A 22,192-nucleotide genomic window follows, 5' to 3' on the forward strand; every position below is an offset into this window, starting at 1 on the left:
GAGGCGGCGGGGAGCGGGGCGGGCCGGGGCCGGGGGCCGGGCCCTGGGCGGCGGGGAGGGCTCCGGCCATGGCCGAGGTGCTGGCGTTCAGGGTGCCCGCGGGGAGCGCCCACACGCTGCTGGTCTGGGGGCTGGAGCCGGCGCCGGGCCTGGAGGTGAGGCTGGGCCTGGGGCTGGGGCCGGGACCGGGACCCCCGCGGGTCCCCCCGGGGCTGGGGAGCGAGGCCGGGACCCCCCACGGGTCCCCCCGGCGCTGGGGAGCAGGATCGGGACCCCCCGGGCCTCCCCCCGGGGCTGGGGAGCGGGGTCGGGACCCCCTGGGTTCCCCCGAGGTTTGGGAGCGGGGTCGGACTCCGTAGAGGCCTCTCCCTACACAGACCTAAGGCCCCAGTCCCCCATCAGCACTTGGCCACCTCTCCCATCATCTTCCCTGTGTGCTAATACACTTTTTAACACCACCACCCCTTCTTTTTTTTTTTTTTTTAAATCATGTTTTAATTCCCTTGAGGCACTTAGGCCAACTGCAAGGAGGGTGGCAGGCTGCCGCAGGGCGATTTCTGCCCCTGTAGTCTGCAAAGCAAAACTAGGAGACCAAAATGTCCAAGAGCTGAAACAAAATCCCTTTAGCCTGCAAAATACTGTGCTAGTGTTTAACTGAAAGTCTCAACAAAACAGCGTGGCCACATAAAGCAGGATGGAGGAGAGTAAGAAGCAGTCAGGGATGAGGATAACCCACGGGACTGGAAACACCACGTCTGTCTGCTCTCCTCCTGGGTCAGAGGCTGGAAGATACTGTTCATGAGACACCGGGGTCAGGGTCCCATCAGGCTGAGCTTGTTTTTATGGGGAAAGCCTCATCTCCAGTCTTGCTGCTTATTCCAGGGTTCATTGCCATTATACAGAGGGAACAGTAATGAAATATTCCTTGTTTTCTAGGTAACTAGGTCCTGTCTCTGTCAGGGTTGCTTGTTCCCTGGAGTACCAGTGGATGTTCTTCAAAAGACCCTTTTTTTCTCATTTTTCCTCAGCATTCCCTGTTTTCAGTGTTTTCAAAATTTGGGCTGCTGTACTCCGTGCGAGCACACAGAAACGCTGCTGTGGCAGGGCCTGGGTATTACGCCATCATCAAGTTTTACTCAGACAGAGATGCCAGCAGAGCCCAGCGTGCATGCAATGGGCAGAGGCTGTTCCAGAAATCTCCCTTGAAGGTAAGCAAGGCCACGGGTGAGCCACTTACAGCACTCGGTACTGCAACTTCCAACAGTAGGGTAGAATCACAGAAAATACTTTTTGTTCTCAGTGATGTTCCCTCTGCCTTTCATCAAAGGTTGGCTGACTTTTTGCTGCATGCCTTGTAGTCATGACATCACCTGCCACTGGCTCCCAGGTAGCACTTAAGGAGAAAAATGCCAGCATCTCTCTGTTTGTGCACCCTGTTCCTGGGTAAACAATATTTCATGCATATCAGATATACTTGTGCTGTTAGGAAATAGGTAATGTACGTATATCTCTCCCAGAGCCATCAATGGTGTGTCCACAGTGGAAACCTTGCAAGCAGAGCCTTGCTAACCATATTTCTTCTTTCCTGAACAGGTTTGTGTTTGCACCAAACAGAAGGGACTTCAGCAACAAGTCCTTGCTCTCAACAGCAACAAGTGCCAGGAATTGGCCAACCACTACCTTGGCTTTAATGGCTGGTCCAGTCGCATTATCACAGTAAGGGGCCCTTTATATTCATTCACCATCTTTCCCCTTTCTCTTTCCATCCCCTATTCTGAATTAGAGCTGTTGGTGGAATAAACAGAATTGTCCTCAAATCAGCAAATAATGAAGACAGCTACAGGAGCTGCAGCTTGGGTTTTGCGGTTTTCATGAAAGCTTAGGGAGAAAAGATTGCTGTGAGTGAGGGCATTGGCTGAGCTTCTGTTTATACAAATGGGGGCATCAGGTTTTCATGTGAGTGTAATTAAAGTAGTGCCAGGGCTTGTCTTCGCATGCTGAAAGTGTGTGAGTTGTCTGAGACTCCAGAAGATGGGGACTATGAGCCATTTCTAAAATAGGATCAAAACAGTAAGCATCCCTGTTCTGCCTCCACCATGTGCTACATACCACCTTGGAGTCACACACTTTGCAGAGAAGGTCTGTACTATGCAAGCAAAGGCCTACGTGGTCACTTCCTATTCCATCTTAATTAATTATTTGTGGTCTTCCCAACAGCTGCAGAATGTATCAGGCTTTGATGATGAGAATGGGGACCTGGGAAAGATATTACAGAAGCGATCTGTGAAATACCTGGGTGCTGTGGAAGTGACACTGCCCAACCATGGGGTATGCACCAGGGGAGTTGGCCTCGGCGAGGCAGACATTGAAAACAGTGAAGGTATATTTTGCATGCAGATAAAAGTTTCTTCTAGCACCTTTCACAAACACTGTTCAATCTTGTTTCCACAGTTTGTGGATCTGATGTAGTATATGAATTTAGCTGGAGACAAGGATATGTGCAGGGGCTTGTGCACTGCTGTGTTGCTGTACAGAAAGGGATTCCAAGGATGCCTCTTCCCTCCCAGTGTCATGTCAGGAACACTTACCTCCCCTGTAGGTTCTCATCCTCTCACCTGTAAGGCTATTCATTCCCCACCATGATCACTCCTGATGTAGCCATACTATATGATTCTAAAGAAATTTTGTGTCTGTGACGCAGCTCTGATGTCAGCTGGGCTCCCCATTGCCAGCTGCCCTGGGCAGGATCCTGACCCAGGGCTGAGGACTGTGTGCTGCTTAGGGTTGACCCATGAAGGCTTTGTGAAGGTACTGCCACACAGCCAACAACTAACAAAATAAAAGCAGCTTTCTTACCAGATCCATAAAGCTGTGTTTGCTTTCATTTGCTAGTGCAATGCAGCTGGTGTGCTTCATATGCAGATTTTCATCTTAATAACATGCTGTTTGTTTGGTATAGATCCTCTTGAGTTTGTCACAGCCACAAGAAGAGTTCAGAAACTCGCAGTTGGGAAAGCTTTGTCTAGCGCCTTTCAGAAGATACTCCTTGTAGTTTTAGGTAAGGCCTATTTTTGTATTAAACACTGGGGTGTTTAAACTAATGATATGACTTCCATGATAATTGATGTGAATTCTCAGGATTCACTGTATGTAGGGTCTCAGAATTAAACTTGTGTTGTGGTCTTCACTGATGTAACGCTGAAGAGTAGTTTCACCATATAAGCTATGTGAGTGAAAGGAGATGGATTTTTTTTTATGATAAAGACACTGAAACTGTTTCAAAAAATGCAAATGCTTGAAGTATAAACCCTGGCTTTATGCTTAAGCCAGGGTCTAAGGTAGAGCTTATTAGCATAGTATGTGTGCATGCTGAATGGGGATGTGAAGAATTTCTAGTTCCAGGGGTAATGTGAACTGAATTGCAGAGCTTTGCACACTTGTGACCTGGTTCCAAACCAGTCAGGTGCTATCAATGGTCCCTGCCCCACTGTTGTGTTCAGTGCTGCATATTTGGGCCTGCTCTCTCCTTTGTGTTTTTTAAATCATAGAAGCTGGCTCTATGTATAGACAGAAACTGCTAGATCTGCTTCTTCTGGGTTCCAGGTCTTGTGCTTTCTGAGCTTTTAGATGACACCTGTTTATGTGGGATCTGAGTACTTTAGTCTGTAATGCATTCAACTTCAGGACAGACTCTCATGTAATCAGGTCAGTGCCACTATCCTCACTTCACAGAGCAGGGACTTTGTCAGTAAACACCATCTCATGCTGTGGTACTGATACAGCAAACCATTTGAGCAGGAACTTAAATTCTGTTGAATTCAGCAGGATTTATATAATCTGCCAGCATCCTTCCCTGGATTCTTTAAGGTATTCCTTAGAAAGGTGAGTATTTAGGTGTTTTGCAGTGCTTCCTGCCTTTCGGTCCATCACATACACAAAGACCGGTAATTAATATGCTCCATCTTCTCCACAGATTTCTGCTTCCTTACTTTCAGTTTCCAATACATTTAGTCAGAGCCTTTCAGTTTTTTGCAGAGTAGACAGGCAGGCAAGTCAGAGAAGGAAGCAGTTCTGCAGATCCACAACGCATTACACAATGCAGTAACTAGCACTCTTTTCCTCTGTACCTCATAATTACCATGACAAAACCTTCAGCTCTTTCCTTCCTCAACTCTCAGAACTCCAGCACTCCTGGAAGTGGCACCGCCCAATCCTGCTTACACAGAAGCTTGCTTGACAGTAGAAAGATCAAACCCTTTATTTCTGAGTCCAGGCATGGCAGCAGGAATCAGAAGCTCTGTCCACATCTGTAGTAATGCTGCAGCCCATAAGCACTTCTTAAACCATTACCAAGAGATTAATTTTTTACAGTAAAACAGTTATATTACTTAAGAAAATAAATTAGAGCCCCACATTATGCTAAGGGACAATAAAATGACCTGTTCCTTGCACACTCATTCAGAGCAGCCAACCACTCTGAAAGCATTATGAGGTAGAATTGTCCCATTTGGAGCTGAGGGTAGGTTTATTGTCATTATGCACACTAACCATATCTCTGGCTGTTTATTTTGTGTGCTTGTTTCAGAGAATGGTAAAGTGGCTGTGGAGTACAACCACACTCAAGAGGAGCCCACAGACTCCTTAACAGAAGAGGAACTGAAGGGGCTTGTTCAGGTAAGACCAGCAGATGTTTAGCTTTTGCATAGTATCTGTATCTAGAGATCAGAGAGATACAGCTATCAACTGTTACAACCATTCACATCCTCTTTTTATGCAATTACCTCTTTCAAATTTCAGAAAGTAATCACATCTGGGAATTGTATAACAGCACACTAAGGTTATAAAACTCCTACTCTCCCAGGCAACTCTGTGTAGAAATGCATGTATATTTTAGCACAGGAATCATATAGTCACAGAATGTTTACGATTGGAGGGACCTTGAAAGATCATTTAGTCCAGTCCCCCTCTTGGAGCAGGAAAGTAAGCAGTTAGGCTACAGGACTGTTAAAGGGCAGGTTAATAAGTCTGACACATGACAGTGCCAAAGCCTGCTCTTCATAGAATCTGTGAAAGTGAAAATCCCAGTAAAGTTACAGTAGGTTAGATCAAATGATTTTTTAATAAGTTCTTTAATAAATACAACTGCCTATCTAGAAATCTCCTTTGTGAACTTATATTTACCCCAGGGAAAGATAGCTAAAAGCTTTGGTGAAATCCTTGCAGGTAATTGTGGGATCTGTTAGCATGCACCAAACAAAAATACCCAGGTATAACAGTAAAACTTTAATAATCATGCACGGTGAGATGAGTTCTGAATGCTAGCTTTTTCATACAACCAGTCCTGAGCAGATTTTTATCTCCCTTCATTTGAAAAATGCTATTTACCAGTTGGTGCTCTTTTGAAAGCAAGCATCAGTCTCACGTGGTGCATCAGCGACACATACAGCACAGTGTCAAACTCCTCCTGCAGTTTGCATGAAGGAAGTGTCTAATTAGCCTTGTGACACATTTGATGACACTGAGTCACCTAGTGTCCACGGGCAGAACTGTCTTCCTTTCTTACTGAAAAGTAACTAAAATATGAGGTATTTTTGTGTGTGAAGTAACTAATGTCTACCCCATCTGTTTTTTTCAGTTGAGATTATTCAATTTCTGTAATTTTGTTCTCTCTCTGCATTTTCCTCTGTATTGCCTCTTCTATCTGACTTCTTTTAAACCCACAGAGAAATGTCCTAACATGCAGTGACCATAAAAGAAGTGTGCAGAGAAAACCCACTGCTTCCCTAACCCCTGTTTGAATAAGAGTCATGCCTCACTTCTGCAGCCACCTCACTTTCCTGGTGGTGGTGTGGGGGAGTTAATTCATCTCTCTCTCTGCAAGGCACCTACCAGGCTGATGAGGCTAGCTTACAGACAGGAATTTGGAGGGACTTGCTAGGGAGGAGAGCTTCTGGGTGTCATTTTTGGTTCATTTTATTGTGATGCTGCTCAGTATTTCCAAAACAGAAATGTTCCTGAATTTGTAAATTTTATGGAGGCCATCTTTTATACATGGTAAAAATACATTGTGTTTCTAGGTGCAGACATAAGAAGCAAAAATTTGTAGAGAAAGAAATTTACTCTTGGATTTCTCTCCCCAGGTCAATGAATTGCCCTTGGAACAGTTTGACCTCGAAGAAGAAGTTTTTTCCGATCTGAGTTTTGATGATGAGTTCCCTAGCTGGGGGATGCCATCTAATTAGTGCAGGTCTCTCTTCAGATCATTTCCAAAAGGTCTGTAGCGTTTGATTAGGAATGAAAGTCTAAAGCTGTGCAATGATGTATGCCTCATCTCCAATGTTTTATTTTTCTCCAAATACAGAACAGCAAAAGAAATGGGCAATAAACTTACTGTTACTAAAATTAAGCCCAAAAATGTATGCTGTTTCTGGAGAGGAAGTGATTTCCTGTCAGCTTATCCAGGTCAACTATATCTGGAAGCCAGCTTACCTGCACAGTTATTATTTAGACAGCAAAACAGATGTGCATAGCACTTACAGAAAAATAAAATGAACAAGACCTCGCTGCAAGAGCCTGCAGCTCAGGTTAGCTCTGATCTGCAGGAGAAAGTCAGAGGCAGGGAGAGATGTCTTACCAGCAGGAGTAGATCTGGTACTTACACATCTGTGCACAGGCACAGAAAAAAAATACTTCTCTAGGTGAAATTTCACTTAAAGAGATAAGCCTAACTCCTGTGTTGATGTATTGAACCAAGCAGTTGGGACCTTATTACAATTTAAAGCAGATTCTTTTTAACTTAGAACACATGTTTTTTATTAAATTGAGAAAAATCTTATTTTGTATTTCTGTTCGTGTGATACATGAATTTTTGAGGCAGCATATTCAGTGGGAAGGTACATTGAGCTCCCAAGCTCACAAGGGCATGTGGTGGGAGAGGGAATGCGTATTTGATAACAAACCCCTGCTCAGATTTTTTGCCTTCTGTCTTTGGTAAAAAGACAACTGAAGAATGGGAAAGCTCAGGGAAGACCCATGAAAATGACTGCAGGTCTGGAGTACAAATCTTGAAATGAGAAGAGTGTGGCATATTTATTTAACAAAAATAAATAAATAAATAAATAAATAAATAAAAGTGATTTAATCCAGGACTACATGGCTCTGCAAGGAGAAGACACCCGATACTGGTTGAGTTTTTTAACCTGGAAGGCAAAGGTGAAACAAGATCCAGTGGCTGGGAGCTGAATTTAGAAAAATTGAAATGGGAAGTAAGATGCAACGTTTTACAAGTGGAAATAATTAAGCATGAGAGCAGACCTCGGAGGGATGTGGTAAAACCTCCATCATGGCAAGTTCTCAGGAGATCATATTTATAAAATGAAACACTGGCTGCAAATTACCCAGCTTCCTCTTTCTTATTCACATTGGAAATACTTGTTGATGATGTGAAATTAAAGCCCCATTGCTCTGTTTCCTATCAGCAAGTTTTATAACTCATCTTTTGAGTGGAAGTAGTGAGAGCCTGGTGGAAGGGCCCCCTCCCAGTGCAGGCGTCCTGTGGTGGTGGGGTCAGCCTTCCTCATGGGAATGCCAGATACACAGTAAAATCTCTCAACATGCTCCTTTTTAGGGGCAGGACATCCCACAGCAGGGAGAAAGAAAAAAAAAAAAAAAAAAAAGAAAAAAAAAAAAAGAAATAACCAAAACCTCCACTGTGAGCTGTGAGGTGAGGTGAGGCAAGGCCTGCACAGGCCCCAGGCCTGTGGCCTGGTTGCCCGGCGACCCCGGCTGGGCCTGCGCCAGCGCCATGGGCCTGCCCCAGCCCCACTGCCCGCTCCTCCTCCTGGCACTGCTGCTGGCGGCAGCCCCGGGCCAGGGGCAGCCCAGGGGCTTCTGCCCGGCCTCCTGCCACTGCCACCGGCGGCTGCTGAACTGCAGCTGGGCCTCCCTGGCTGGGGTGCCCCGGGCCACCCGCCGCTGGGCCTTCTCCATCCTGTGAGTACCACGGGGCAGGGCTGGAAGCGCTGCTCCCCCACGTCCAGGTCAGACCCCTCAATTGGACCTTCCTCGGTGTTTTATCCCCGCTGACCCCTGCCTGGTAGTGAGCTAAGGCAGGGTGCCAGCTGAAATCCACCCACCCAGACCCTGTACTGGCCTCGCCACAGGGGACACCCAACAGAGGGCCAGCCGCAGGTGGTGGTGGTTTCCAAGAGTTTGTGTGGAAATTTGAAGGGGTGAAGCTGGGCTATGTGGTTTTGAGTCTCCAGGCCAACTCTGCCCTACCTTAGCAGCCAAATTTGCAGGGGAGCGGGTTTTCCAGTTGCATACCTAACCTTCCAGGACCCCTCTGTCTTCCAAAGAAGCAGTGAGATTTATGGAATGGAAAAAGAGGACTTTATAGATAGTGTTATAAAAGTCTTGACTGAAATCCCTGAGAATTGTGCTACAGGGAAGGAGCAGCTCTGACACAGGGCACAGGGTGTGTGTTTGCAAGTTGTCATTTTGAAGACCTTTTATATACAGCACACTAGCAATGGTGGTGATGTGCCAACCATTTCTTTGCAGAGATTTCACTGGCAACTCTATTTCTTCCATTGAAAAGCAAGTATGGAGAGAATACCCATGGGCTGAGTACTTGTAAGTATTCTCTAGCATTTTAAATGTCAGGGGTTCAGATATTTTCAATCCAGCCAGTCTGTTTTTTGAGCCAAGAGTATGAAGAGCACAAGCACCCACACAAACAATTTCCATGTGAATTCAAAGCTGAGCTGCTCACCAAGGAGGGGCATAGAAGCCCCTGTGCTTCCTGGGATGGCAAGAAATGCTGTGAGCTGTGACCCTTGTGGGAAAGTCTAATGGCTTTCATCCTATGGGACCATCCCTGTGCCTATTTAATCAATGATCACATTACAGTTAGCTTCAGCAGCTCAGGAAAAAGCACGTGTTCCTCAGATGTGTGGCAATGACCCCCATAGTGACTCAAAGAGGTCTTTTAGTATAGCTGTTGCAGGATATTTTCCTTTGAAAATATTATTTCCTCCTGAGGTAGCAGTAAATGTCTGTTTATCTCATTCCAGAGTTCTCCAGGACAATGATCTGAGGGCAGTGAAGAGGCATTCGCTGGAGGGTTTGCTCCTGCTGAAGCACCTGTATGTACCAGTTCTGTCCTCTTCCTGGCAGGCAGAAAGGCCCTGACCAGCACACTGCTGGAGGAGACAGTGGCTCACCCTCTCATTGGGCCCCTGTTGCTCTTCCCACCCCACAAAAGTGTGCTTTGCTCCTCCCCTGTTTCAGGCAACATTCACAGCAAAATTCACAGGGTGTCTCAGTGCTGCAATAGTGGCCAGTGGGATGATGCACATAGAGATGTGGTGCAGCTTTAATTTCCCCAAGCCCAACAAAGATGAGGAGGCTGCTCCCCTTTCCCACAGGACTTTGGTTGACTTGTAGACAACCTCAGTGTAACCATGGCCTCCCACAGCCTGGAAGATTGCCTCTGACTTTTTTTATCTGAGGACCAATTTTTTGAGGGGTGACAGTCACGTAGAACAAGGCAAAACCCATATATGCCTTGTTTCTGCTAAGCTTTGGATGGAAAGATATTTGCTGCAGTGAAGACAGAACCCCATATTGTTGGTCACTCTTGGGATGGTCTCTCTGTTTGCTTACTGTATTCATGAAATTCCCCTGGCTGCCTATGTCCCTTCCTGTGCTGAAATCCCAGACAGACTGAGGTTGGGAGGTCTCTGCTACAGCCTCCTGCTCACAGTAGGGCTGACCTCCAAGGTTGCTCAAGGCTGTATCCAGCTGAGTCCCCTCTCTTCTTGGAGGAGAAACAAATGTGAATCTAAGACCACACAATGTCACATGAATTTGCAACAAGTACTCTCACGCTGTCTGGCAGGGAGCAGTGGAGTACTAAGTTTTGTTCTTCTTAAAGTTCAGATTTTTACATACATGTATTTTGGGTTTGCCTGTAGGGTACATGCAAAGGAAGAGTGAGATAAGAGCAGCAAAATCTTGTCCTGTTCTCTGCTTTTTACTTGGTCACTGTCATCCTCTCTTTTCTCAGACTACTTAGAAAAGGCTAAAAGCCAGAAATAAATCCACCTATGGAGGCTCAGAGCATTAGTGCCCAGAGCCCACATTTCCTGAGCCTTACAGGACATGTGGATTCACTCAGTTCTCAATACAAATCTCATCTTGAATTAAAAATTACTACTGGTGTGAAAAAGTTGACAGCAAGGGAAGCCCTGGCTTGGAGTTGGCTCATGAGGGTCATGTTTTGGACCCTGCTTGTCTGACTATTACTAGAATAGCTGAAATGAGGGATGTGTCCCAAAAAAAATCTCTGTTGCTCACATCTGTAGATCATTGCAACTATCTCAGCTCCACTGTCATCTGCATTTCTAGTGTCATTTATAGAGTGTGGCCCTTACATGCTAGCATTTTTTCCCACAAAAAGAGAGGTTTCGTATTTTCTAATACTTACATTGGCTTGGAAAGAGGCATATACTGGGTGGTCTTGGCCTTTCTGGAGCAGCTCCTGCAGTGAGGCAGCCCCAGGGCTGCATGTAGGCCTTGTCTCAGTTCTGTGGAATGAGTGGAAAACTAGGTAGTGTCCCTCCGTGTGTGTTCTTAGCAGGTACTGGTGCCCCACGTCTTAGAAAAGAAGGATCCAAAAACTTAAAAGCAGAAAGCATGTTCTGCAGGATGTGGTTTACAGGCTAAATCGGTCAGGTTGGGAACAAACAGGCTTCCAGCCACATTCCCTTTCCACAAGGCTGTAAACTGAACTCTCTGAAACACTTCTGAGATCACATGTGCCAAGACCTTCTTCCCACCTGCTCTGCCTTCCCCACTGCTGGGCTCTTGCTGGAGCTGCCTCCTCAGAGGTCCAGGTCCCATGGATGAGAGCTGCAGTTGCTTGCTGATGCTCTTCCTCAACACTCTCCAGGAGTGAGGCCATGTCCTACAGAAGAAACCTTGTGCATTCATCTCCTCTAATTTTAGACGCTTAATAATTGCCTAGGATTAAGCTAATTGTTCAGGCTCTCATTCTCCATGGAGAGGAACAAGCACTTCCCATTCTCCCAAATGATCTGAGGAACCTGTCTGAGGCAGGGATGAATCACTCCCCAGAAGTATTTCTCTCTCGCTGTTTACTGCAGAACAAGCCTGGGCAGGGCTTGTAGGAGATTAAGAGAAAAGCAACCATTTGTTGTCACACATGTATTTAACCAAGCCATCTCGGAGCCCCAGAAGAGTGTTCAGACACTCTTTTGTCTGTCACCAGCAAGCAAAGCCCTGATGGCACCCCAGGATGGCAGGCTGAATCTCTGTGGCATATCCAGAGGGTCACATGTTGCTGTGGTCCATGCAAATGCTTCCTCAGTTGCTAAATTGTGCCTGTCTACAGATTATTTTCTGCTATCATTGGAGAACAATCAAGTCCTGAAATAATTCTTGTGGGATCAATGTTAGAAAAAAATTGCTGAGACGAAAGCCACCTCCAGTCACGAGGGTTATCACAGGTTACACACCACCGCAAGCTAGTGTCAGATGTAAACACTGTGAAATCAGAGCCATGTGACATATATGCTGCCAGTGTCATAGCAAGGGAAAGTAAATACAACAGTGAAAATGTAACCAACATTTCATGTTCTAATTTTAACAGGGATTTATCCTGCAATAAAATCCTGTCGATTGAAGAACATGCTTTTGAGCCACTTCCTTTCTTGCAGCTTATGTGAGTTGTAAAAATTTCTTTCTAGTGTATTTGCTGAAGTCTGTTGGCATTTATAACCCTTTATGTGCTAGAAAATGTTCCTATTATTTTTAAAATAATGTCTAAACTTCTTCTGCGTAAAGAATAGATGAGCTAGAGGTAGAGAGATCAATGCAGATGGCTGGATGACCCACAACAGGATGAGAGATCAGTGTGGTTGTCCAAATGCAGCCATAATAGGAGCCATTTCTTGAAGGTTTACTGTATCCTGGAACACAAATAGATTAAGCACATGTGCAGTTCATTTCCTCTCCTTCACAGGTTAAAAGAATGAGAAAGTGGCAGTTTCCTCCCTATTCTACCTTGGATTTGCATATTTCCTACAAATCAATACCACTCCACTCCAGCTTCCTGTAGGACAGAACAGATTCATTTCTGCAATCTCCTTTTCCTCCAGAAACCTCCGTGGAAATCTCATCATGCAGATCCAGAATGGCACTTTCCAGGCATGGCATGGGATGCAGTTTTTACAGAATCTGTAAGTATAATGAGGACTGAAGGTAGATGGAGTGGGTCTCTGCAGTGACAGTGGAAAGAACAGATTTGCTGTCTGTAAAGAGCTGAATCCTGCTTTAGATGTTATCCAGGGTCCACCAGGAGTCTGCATTCCGAAAGCCACTTTTTCTGGCCTGCTCCTCTTCTCTGGGGCTTCCTCAAACCAACACTGGGTTCAAACAGCTGTGGAGGGAGCCCAGGGAGATGGATAAGTAAGAAATGCTGGTGGGAAGGGAGAAGAGGCAGGGAAATGAGGGGTCTGGGATGTGACCTGGATTTCAAGTCAGAAATTTCACTTTGAGTATTTGCATTTAAAAATAAAGGTGATCATAAACATCCACAAAAGGGGTGGGGTTTTTGTTCTTTTGGTGTCTAAGAACTATGGCTTAACCCATAGTTCTATCAAGAAGCCCTTCCAAGGATAGGATCACTGTTTCCATACGGACCCAAAGAAAGGTGGGGCATTTTGACCACTGAGGGTTCATATACATAAAGAAAAGGCCACAGTCTCCCTGCTCTCCTGAAAACTGCAATACTTCTCACGTGATATACCAAATAAGGCAGGAGAATAAATGATGAATAGCAATTCCCATAGGGCTAGGCCGCAGCTTTGTCTGGCTGGGTGGAGTAACAGAGTAAAAGTTTATGGACACTGGAAATGTAAGAAAATATGGAAAGTAAAAGTCCAAAATAACATCAAAGTCCTGGTTAAGGGAAGCAAAGAGAAGGCGTGAGCTGAAGAGGAAAGAAAGAGATGTTGTATTTTCCAGAAGAAACACTTCTGGGCCTTTTTGCTCTTTTAGCTGGAGATAATCAGGACCTGCTGTATTGTGTGAATCAGCCCATCAGTATCTGTTCCTGTCTGTTGCCTTCATCCCAGGCCCTTCCTCACACATGTAGTACTGAGCCAATTTTTTATCTTCAGGCTGAAATTTCCTATGTTTGTTCTCCACTTGAAAGGAAATTCTTTGGGGAGGTTTGAGTAAAAGTTGTTCAGCCAAATCCACATCTGCCATCCATAAAAGTGGGCTGGATCCTTATCAACCATAAACCTCTTTACACCAGTCACACAGTGTAGAAGAGCCTGGAAAGGGGATTTCAGTATAATTCAGCATCAGATCCAACACACACAACTCTCTTTGGGCCTCTCTGATATTTAAAAGGCAGAAATTTGAAGTCTGGCAAAAAGGAAAAATACCCTGATCACAGAAATGCTTTGCAATGATCTAGTGGAAACTCACTTTGATTTAGCTGTGTTTATACAGTTCAGGAACCACTGGGATTTTTTCTCTATAGTAAATGTTTTAACCATTTCCCAATTCTCCAGTGCCTACTGCACAGTCAAGCTTGGTTTTACAGACTTCTGTGTCTCTGTATGTTAGAGGACATGTGGACGTATGGACATGCTTTCCCCATGTGCCCTTGCACATGCAGCTCACGTCCTTCCCATCACCCAGTCACAGTGGCTTGTTTTTTGCAGGATCCTAAGCCATAACCCCCTGTCTGTTATCAATGACACGTCATTCTTTCAGCTGCCTTCAGTCAAATATCTGTAAGTATTGACTCATTTTTATCAGATTAATATAGATCTTTGTCTCTCTGGAGTGCCCTGCTGTCAGGAAAGTGGAGATCTGGTAGAAAATCTATTCTCCCAGCCTGACTCTGCTAGAGGCACAAATAACTGGCACCAGCAGAGCCTGGCAAAGGCCAAGCAGTTCTGCTCCGCCCCCAGCACAGACCTAGATGCAAAGTAACCAAGTTGCTTGGACACAAACTGGAAAAGACAAAACACCAGCCAGGCCTAGGGCTGTGGAGTGGCCTGAAGGGTCTGGGATGTAGAGCTTAGGGATATGGTTTAGTGGGGACTGTTAGCATTAGGTCAGAGGTTGGACTCGATGATCTTGAGGTCTCTTCCAACCTAGAAATTCTGTGATTCTGTGATTCTGTGAATGCCCCCACACCTGCCTGTGTGCTGAGCGGCTCCCAGTAACCAGGACAGTCGTGCCAGCAGTCCTGAGCTCCTGCCCACCCCATGTCCTGAGCCTGCTGCCTTGACACAGCTCAGGGCAGGTGATGCTCTGTGTTGATCATGATTCACACCATCCTATGGCTCTTACTCATATTTCCATGACTTCAGGGAGGAAAGTGCCTGTGCTTTTTGCAGAGGTCCTTCCTGTTCACAGCCCCGCTATCCCACAGATACGCTTAGCTATCTGCTCAGCACATTTTCTCCTTTCACTGGTATAATCTCTCTTTCCAAGATCAAACATCATCTTGGGCAAGAAGAATTTCTTAAGCAAGGGAGAAGGACTGGATTTGCACCCAGGACAGCAGTAGGAGGGCTTTGAGATGGGGAATCTTTCCTGTTTACATCAGGCTCCCCTGAAGTCTGCAGGACCCACTCCTGCTTCAGGCCCTATGTCAAAGGAGAATGTCAAAGCAGAAAAGCAATGGGGTTTTGAATTACTTCTGTCCAATTAGCAGAAGTGGATCCCTCTGAGAACACCAGAGTCATCAGGGACCTGGGCTTGTTCTCGGAACAGAGTTTCCATAAAGTGGCTTATAAATGTAATGTGTTTTTTCAAATCCTTTCAGAGACCTGAGTGCAACACAAGTGACTCAGCTGACATTACTCACACTCCTCCTGACAACAGTCCACTTGGAAAAGCTGTGAGTATGCAGAGACTTGGTCCCAGCTGCCAGCAGATTGCAATTGCTGAAATAAGGGGTCTGAATGGGAGACAAATCAGCTTACTGCTAAATCAGAACACCCCCACCTTCTACACATACACACACAAGCCTAAGGTTTGGCGTTTACTTTTGAGAACTCCTAAACTCACCTGCTAAGTGTCAGAATTTCACTATTTAGGTGACATGTTCCATGTTTTTCAAAGGGAAATTTTAAGTCACGGTGGGGTGTGTTTCTGTTTCAAATTGCATTTTGGGAATGGTTCCATTTTCAAAGGTAAAATGAACATTCTGATCAGAGAAACCTATCAAAACCTCATTTAGAAATCTGGAGCACTTATTTGTCCAGTGGGATTTGGAGTTTGGGGGGAAGTTTTCCAGAGCTGTAGAAGAAATCCAAGCAAAACTGAGCACTATCTGTGTGTTACCTGAGCTAGACTCATAGATATGGATTGAGAAGCTGGGGTTTTCTCCAGTAACCTCTTATCTTTAGCAAACTGCCCAGTGATACAGCCTGCTGCCTCTGCCAGGAGAAACACACCACTGAAACCCCATGCAGGACCGTCCAGTTCCACTGTAAGGATCTGTGCACCACCAGCACTCCCCAGTGCGGTAGGTTTGCTCATGATTTATGCCACTGTTGAGGTAGGCTTGTCAAATCTGCTCTAGCTTTAGAAGATGCTGTAGCAAGGCCCCATTTTGTGGGTTCCCAGCCTGTGCTGGCCACCCCGATGGCAGCAGCCTAGCTTGGTGATTCCTGGCCAGTCCCAGGGACACTAAAACTGGGTGGATGCTGTGTGGCTCACTGAGCACAGCTCAAGGAATTTCATCTAAGCAAGGCCTTTAATCAGCCCACAGGCCAGTGCAGGCAGCTCAGGTGAGACCTGGGAGACCTCAGACTGTGCTTCCTCAGCCACAGGCACAAAAATTTCCCTTTTCAGAACAATACTTGGAAAAAAAACAAGGGTTGAAAAGTTACTAGCGATTACACATATCTTTTGTGTCAAATAATATCTTGAGAAGAAATAGCTTGCAAGGCTAAACAAACACATGAGCTTCCAATCCACACAGCGCATCTAGCCAAGTAAATCATGTGTGCCCAGTACTATTCCCAAGCACTGGAAAGCACATAAACCCCCCAAGTTTTCCCTGAAAACCTCCTGAGCCTTTCCAGTGGCACCATACCTTGGCTAGTCACAGCTCAGCAGTGACGGCAGTGCCAGACACGGCATTGGCATGGCCAGAGGGTCCTGTAGAGTTCAGATCACGCTGGCTGGGTGGGACATGCTGAGCTGGACCTCAAACCTGCCCCCATGCTGGGAGCCCCAGGAACCATAACCGAGCATGGGTGCCCCTAGGCAGGCTCTGCTGAAACCTCCTGTAATTCATGGTGTGCTAGAGGGGGGCCAGGACACTCAGGCTCCAAAAACTGCTTGGAGAACCTGAGAATATTGCTAGATACGTCTGCCCTCTGTAGAAGAGGGAGCAGTAACTCTGATCTCCTTTGCAGGACACTATGTGAACACCAGGCATTGTCTTGCTAGTCTGTGCAGAGTGAGCACTGCCCTGCTCAATCTTTGCTCAGGGTAAATATCATCCTATTCAAAGCAGAGACAAGGTAGACTTCTGCAAATAGATACAGCAATATTTCCAAGGTCCCCAGGTAACTCATTTTCTAACTGGATGTAGACAAGTGAGCCTAACCTCATTGCACATCTAGGGAAAACAGGCCACTTAATCCATTTAGGGCTTGACACCCAAAGATGCTTTAATTTCCTATCAGTTTAACAGGAAAAAAGGGTGAAATACCTTTGTGATCTGTAAATATTCTTGACCATGTCACCCTGCCTCTAGCATTAAGCTACCTGCAAAGCAGGTTTAGAGATAAGGTTGTGTTTGCAGCCTCAGTGTAGGACTCTTGGAAAGACTTATATTAGCTGCAGACTCAGCATGTTCCCTTTGCATGCCAGGGCAGGCACTCTCCTGGACTTTTTGCATCACTCTGGGTCAAATGTCCACATCTTCCACTTCTTCTAGGGCTGGTTGAAGGGAACCGCATCCATCTGCAGAGAATCAGCTCTCCATTGTCAGGGACTTGCTCTGACTGCAGCCCCATCACTGCTTTGGGGAACTAGACAATAACCCGGTGGCACTTTAACGGGAAATATCCTGGGCTTTCCTGTCTGCAGGGAGAAGGGCTAGTTGGGATAACCAAGCAGGGGCAAACACCGTGTCTTTGGGTATTCTGCTTTCCAGGCTCACTCCTAGTTAAAAAAATTTACAGTGACTTTAGCAACTCAACGCTGACTCGTATCAAGCTATGGAAAACTCTCCCACAGAAAACCCATTCCCCCAGGATGTTTCACATTGATCCAAACAGAGCCCTGGGAGACACCAGAAAAAACATCTATCTCTTCTGCCCCGATGAGATAATCTGATTGATTTAACAAGACTTTTCCCATCTGTAACACTTCCACCATTCAGTTCACACACTCCTTTGTCTTAAAGACAAGCTCCTGCTGTTCAGGGTAAACCTTTGACCCTGCATTTTGGCAGAAAGTTTCTCGTGGCTCAGGAGTCACTGATCTGCTCTCTTGGTGTTCAGCAGCTCACACAGATTCTCTGGCAGAGGCACAAGCAGAAGTAATGAAAGCAGTCCAATCCAGAAAACCAACCACCAGCACGGTGTTAAGCCTCAAGCCCAAGGAGCCTTCATTTGAAGACCAAGAAACTGCAACACTTGCAGTTGTCCTGCACCCAGCTGGCACTGACAGTGATCTCAGTAACCCAAATGATCACATTTCCAGAACAAACTCATATTCCCCTCAGCACCTCTCCAGGCAGGAAGGCAAAAACAGTAAGGAGCTGATGCTGCACAGCATTCAGCACATGGACTGGACCAGTGAAAGTGATAAGAGAAAACTCTATTTCCTAGCAAAAGCACTAGTGGCTGAGCTCAAGAAGAAGTTGCACATGGTTAAAAGTGTCGTGACTGTGGAAAACACCATCTCACACCTGCCAACACCTGCCATGTACGAGATCTCAGAGCAAGAGACAGCCTCAGGCTGGGTGCAAAAGCTGCATGACTTAGATTTGAACCATGCACCATTAAACCCCCAGGAAGTAGCTGGGAGGTTAAACCCCACCAACAACATCTCTGTCCTCAGACATCACAAAAGATCCATACTTCCTTCAAAACATTCCCTTCCACTCTCCCCAGCAGAGGCTTCTCATTTGTCTGGGTCTTCTGAGATACAAAATTACCCCTATGCTGTGGAACAGACCAAGAAAACTCATTATGTGGAGGATGCAGAAGATGTAAAGGAAACATCATCTCCAAGGCAGGGCTATGTCTGGGCTTACAAAAAGCACAAGCAGCAGGATAGCCCATGTCTGAATAGAAATAATCAGCTTTTCTACAATGTGTTTCATGATGTGAATCCAGAAGAAGAGCCCACACCAGCAAAAAGTAAAGGAGAACAGAGAGAAAACACGAAACAACCTTTTTCCTCTAATCTGTCAGTTAACAAGAGTCGCCCCGCTGCAAGCAGCATGCTGAAGAACATGGCTGAAAACGAGGGCTCCTCTGTGGGTGAGAATTTCCTGGGCACCCATCAGACCACAGAAACACAGTGGAAGCTTCCAAAGGAAGGATTCGATTCCCTCATTAAACGAAGAAGCTCAGACAGCCCGGACAACACACTGGTTCAAGGAGACCTCTTTGAAATCAAGGTCAAGCATCACCTACACTTGCTGGTCCCAGACAAAGCCCTGCGGACGTTCATCGCCCAGGTGGCGCGAGCCCTGAGGATGGACTGCAGCCTGCCTGATGTCCAGCTGTCCTGTGCGAAGATGGTGTCAAAGACAGGGCTGCTCGTAAAGCTGCTCAGCAAGAGGCCAGCTGGGCAGGGAGCCTCCTCTCGCACGGGCTGGTGTCTCCTGCAAGGGAACATCTCCACCGGCGTGGCCCAGGCTGGTGCAGCAGGCAGGAAACTCGCAGGGAAGGTAGGGCAGATGTGGGGTATTGCTGGATGTGATCCTTCTGGGCAGTGGGAATGGAAGGAGTAACAGTCTCTCCCTCCCCGATTTTCTCTCTTTTTGTCCAAGTGGAAAGCAGAGCACAGCTCTGGCAAGAAGCTTCTGTTGGCGATATCGGTGTCCCTCATCATCACGATTAATCTCACAGTGATTTGTCTCATCGAGGTGAGCAGATAACTCATGAGGTGGGCAACTGGCAGTCAAGCCTTGCAGCCAGAGCATGTGGGCCGGGGTGGTGCCTCCCTGCACAGTCTGTGAGAGCCAGGGTGCCAATGTGGGTGTCTGTGGACATCCTGGATGGTGCAGGAGGTGTTTACCCGCACCGTACAGCTCTGGGGGCATCCTGGCATCCTTCACGACCTGTCCAGATCTCAGCTCTGAGCTTTGCTTTCTCAGCTTCTTTGAGGGGGCTCCCTGTCATCGCGGCCTCTCCCATCAGTCTCTCCTTGAGTTTTACGCCACAGCCCCTGCCCTGCGCCACCCTGGCCCTATAGAATCTCCTACCAGGCTCTTCTGACCCTGCCCTGCTCTCCTGCTGGTGCTGATTGCTTTCATCCACGCAATGATTCCCATGCTTCCTTCACTCTTGCCAAAGCCAAGTACTTGTGCAAGGTTCAATTGCTCTGCATGGGTCAGAGCAGTGCCAGGGACAGACAGGGGTGAAGGCCCAGCATGACCACAGGTATCAGCCTCCTTCACAGGTGCTTCTCCCTGGAAAAAGCTTTTATTTCTTTAAAAGCCTACCTACATGTTTAAGATCGGCTTTGAACAGAAGGGGAGTACCCTGTAAAGCACTGCACAGATAAGAAAGGCAGACATAAACATTTCTGAGATTAGGAGAGCTCTGGGAGTTCAGGTCATTCCTAAGGCAGAGAGTGGGGAGGCAGGAAGGGAGGATGGGCTCTTTCTAAAAAATGTGGCTGCTGGCACAGGCTTGCACATGTATATAACACTCTTGGTTTAAGGAACAACCTTTTGGCCTCCCTTGTTTTGCAGAGCGTGACGAGAAAATCCTGATGTTACGAGTCTCTCTCTCTCTCTCTCTCCTTGACCAGGTTTGCTCCCAAAAACCTGCAGCTGCTTCCCAACCGCAAACCACCAGTAAATCACGACTAAGATGGTAATTACTCCCTCCTCCATGCCACTGCTGTGCCACAAACAGTCCTTTCTCTGAACAGCACCTAACCCCAGGGCCCCCAGCATGCAGGCACTGGTTACGGAAGACTCACCAGCTGAGTGGAGGTGTTTAAAACATACCGTTTTTTAGGAGACCCAGAAAAGGGACCCCAAAGTGTGAGTAATCAGCACAACTGTACACTCTGGGCCAGCACCTCCGCAGACACCCAGGCAGCACAAGGCAGCAGGCTGATGCTTCACCCTGGGTGTGGGTTTCTTGGCCCAGGGCTCCTGCCAGGCCCCGTGTCCCTGTGGCTCACCCAGCCCCAGCCCGACTGAGCCCCCCGGTCACAATCACACCTCGCTGCTCTGAGTGATGGCAGCACTGCCCTATTGCCCCCCGCCCCTCTCCCTGCAGAGTTGTTCCTGTGCTCTCTAGATGCCGTCAGATCCGAAACTGGAACAGCCCTGGGTGCTTTCTGGGGCTATTAAGGTCAGCCAAAACTTCACCCTCTGTGGAGAGAGGCTCCTGCCCTGGCGAGGCTGCAGGGCAAGGTGACTTCTTGAGGTGAGAGATGATGCACACAAGCATCCCGCTTCCTTCCATGCACTGGATCCGGACGTTTTGAGCACTGTAAATGCCAGTTGCCTGACTCTACATGCTGCCATTACCAGCTTCCTTCAGTTTTTATCCTGTTTGTTTTTTTTTTTTTTTTTTTTTTTTTCAGGTTCTTTCAGAAACTCCTGCCGCTTAGATGGCGCAAGAACAAGTATGACATTAGAGGGCAGGTAAGGGCCGAGACTGGTTGAGGTGTGCCCCTCTGCCTGCTGGCTGCCCACCGTACAGAAACGATGCCTTCCCTGGTGCTTTCCAGGGCTCTCACGGATCAGATCGGAATAAAACCAAACCACAGTGGCTTATAGACCTCTACAAACCTCTTGATGACCAACTGAAGAAGTCCTTAATTGAGCTGTATGATGAAGAGTCCTCCGAGGAGGAGATTTTTGGCAAGCCTGAGCTAGAGTAAGTGGGGACGGTGCCTGCGTTTGTTTCTTGTTCTGGCGCAGAGCTGCAACGCTTCCCTTCGCTGCCTTGCCGTTATTTCAGCAGGATGTCCACAGCACCCGAGAAGGGCCATGATCTCATGGAAATGCAGCTGCCTGGAGACCTGACGCCTCCACCTCGCAACCCTGCTGCACCCCAAAACCCCCTCTCCGCCCAGAAGGACGCGCTGGGAGGACACGCGCCAGGGGTGCCCTCGAGCCTGGCCCAGCAGGACAGGAGCAGAGGGGCTGCGAGGGACGGGGAGCCCCCCTAGGGCTCCGGTGGCGGCAGCACTGCGGCACCAGGCACTGAGAGCCACCCTCCGCCTGCGGGCACGCAGCCGGCCCCGCTGCCAGGCGGTGCGAGGCCACCAAGGCCTCTTCTGTGGCAGCCAGCAGAGGCCGGGCGCTTCGTTCCAGGAAGGACTCGGGGTGGGGGGGTGGAATTAAAAGGATTTGTTATGGAAACGTGTGGGGTTTGGGCCCAGCGTGAGCGGACGGGGGGTGGCTGTGTGCGCGTGGCTGGGCTGCGTGCACACGCGTGGGTAGTGGTGACAGGAGGGCCACGAACGTGCCACGGGGAGGCACAAACCTCCTGCCGCCCCTGCAGCGTGCGCCTCCACGGCTGTGCCTGGGCCTCTGCGCACGTGTGCGTGCAGGGGGGGCTGTGGGGCTTGTGGGAACGTGGGGGGGCAGCGCAGCTCCGTGTGTGGGTGTGTGCCTGTGTCTGTGCGTGTGTGTGTGTGTACATGTGTGTATGCCTGTGTACGTGTGTACACATGTACGTGTGTACATATGTGTGTGTGTTGTGTGTTTATGTGTGTACGTGTGTACTTATGTGTGTACATGTGTGTGTGCACATGCATGTACGTGTGTGCATATACATGTACGTGTGGTACACGTGTGCGTGTGCTTGTGTCCATGTATATGTGTGTTGTGTTTGCATGTACGTGTGTGCATGTTTGCACGTGTGCTTGTGTGTACGTGTGTGTGGTTTTTGCATGTACGTGTGTGTGCGTGTACACG

General features: G+C 47.5%; 2 protein-coding genes across 5 annotated transcripts; both read left to right on the forward strand.

Moving 5' to 3' along the window:
- Nucleotides 1–49: 49 nt before the first annotated feature.
- RDM1 (RAD52 motif containing 1) lies at nt 50–12,201 on the forward strand. Of its 4 annotated transcripts, XR_014319069.1 has the most exons (11): nt 50–155; nt 1,029–1,208; nt 1,594–1,716; nt 2,218–2,380; nt 2,960–3,058; nt 4,586–4,674; nt 6,141–6,273; nt 8,563–8,634; nt 9,075–9,146; nt 11,675–11,746; nt 12,183–12,201. XR_014319069.1 is itself a non-coding variant. In XM_082779337.1 (8 exons), the coding sequence occupies exons 1-7, from the start codon at nt 69–71 to the stop codon at nt 6,240–6,242; spliced, it is 843 nt and encodes a 280-aa protein (XP_082635463.1). In that variant the 5' UTR covers nt 50–68; the 3' UTR covers nt 6,243–6,273; nt 7,147–7,513. The 4 variants fall into 4 exon arrangements, 3 of the variants coding, with proteins under 3 accessions (XP_082635463.1, XP_082635462.1, XP_082635464.1); XM_082779337.1 differs by lacking the exons at nt 8,563–8,634; nt 9,075–9,146; nt 11,675–11,746; nt 12,183–12,201 and adding an exon at nt 7,147–7,513; XM_082779336.1 differs by lacking the exons at nt 8,563–8,634; nt 9,075–9,146; nt 11,675–11,746; nt 12,183–12,201 and having other exon boundaries at nt 6,141–7,513.
- Nucleotides 12,099–21,441, forward strand: LRRC37B (leucine rich repeat containing 37B; the record flags this gene model as incomplete). Its single annotated transcript, XM_082778968.1, has 10 exons — nt 12,099–12,263; nt 13,761–13,832; nt 14,876–14,950; nt 15,462–15,580; nt 17,574–18,973; nt 19,076–19,171; nt 20,062–20,126; nt 20,851–20,911; nt 20,998–21,146; nt 21,231–21,441. Exons 1-10 carry the CDS (start codon nt 12,205–12,207, stop codon nt 21,439–21,441), a joined length of 2,307 nt encoding a protein of 768 aa, XP_082635094.1. The 5' UTR covers nt 12,099–12,204.
- Nucleotides 21,442–22,192: the final 751 nt, after the last annotated feature.

The sequence above is a fragment of the Aythya marila genome (assembly GCF_965140915.1).
Source record: "Aythya marila genome assembly, chromosome: 25".
NCBI classification, from domain to species: domain Eukaryota; kingdom Metazoa; phylum Chordata; class Aves; order Anseriformes; family Anatidae; genus Aythya; species Aythya marila.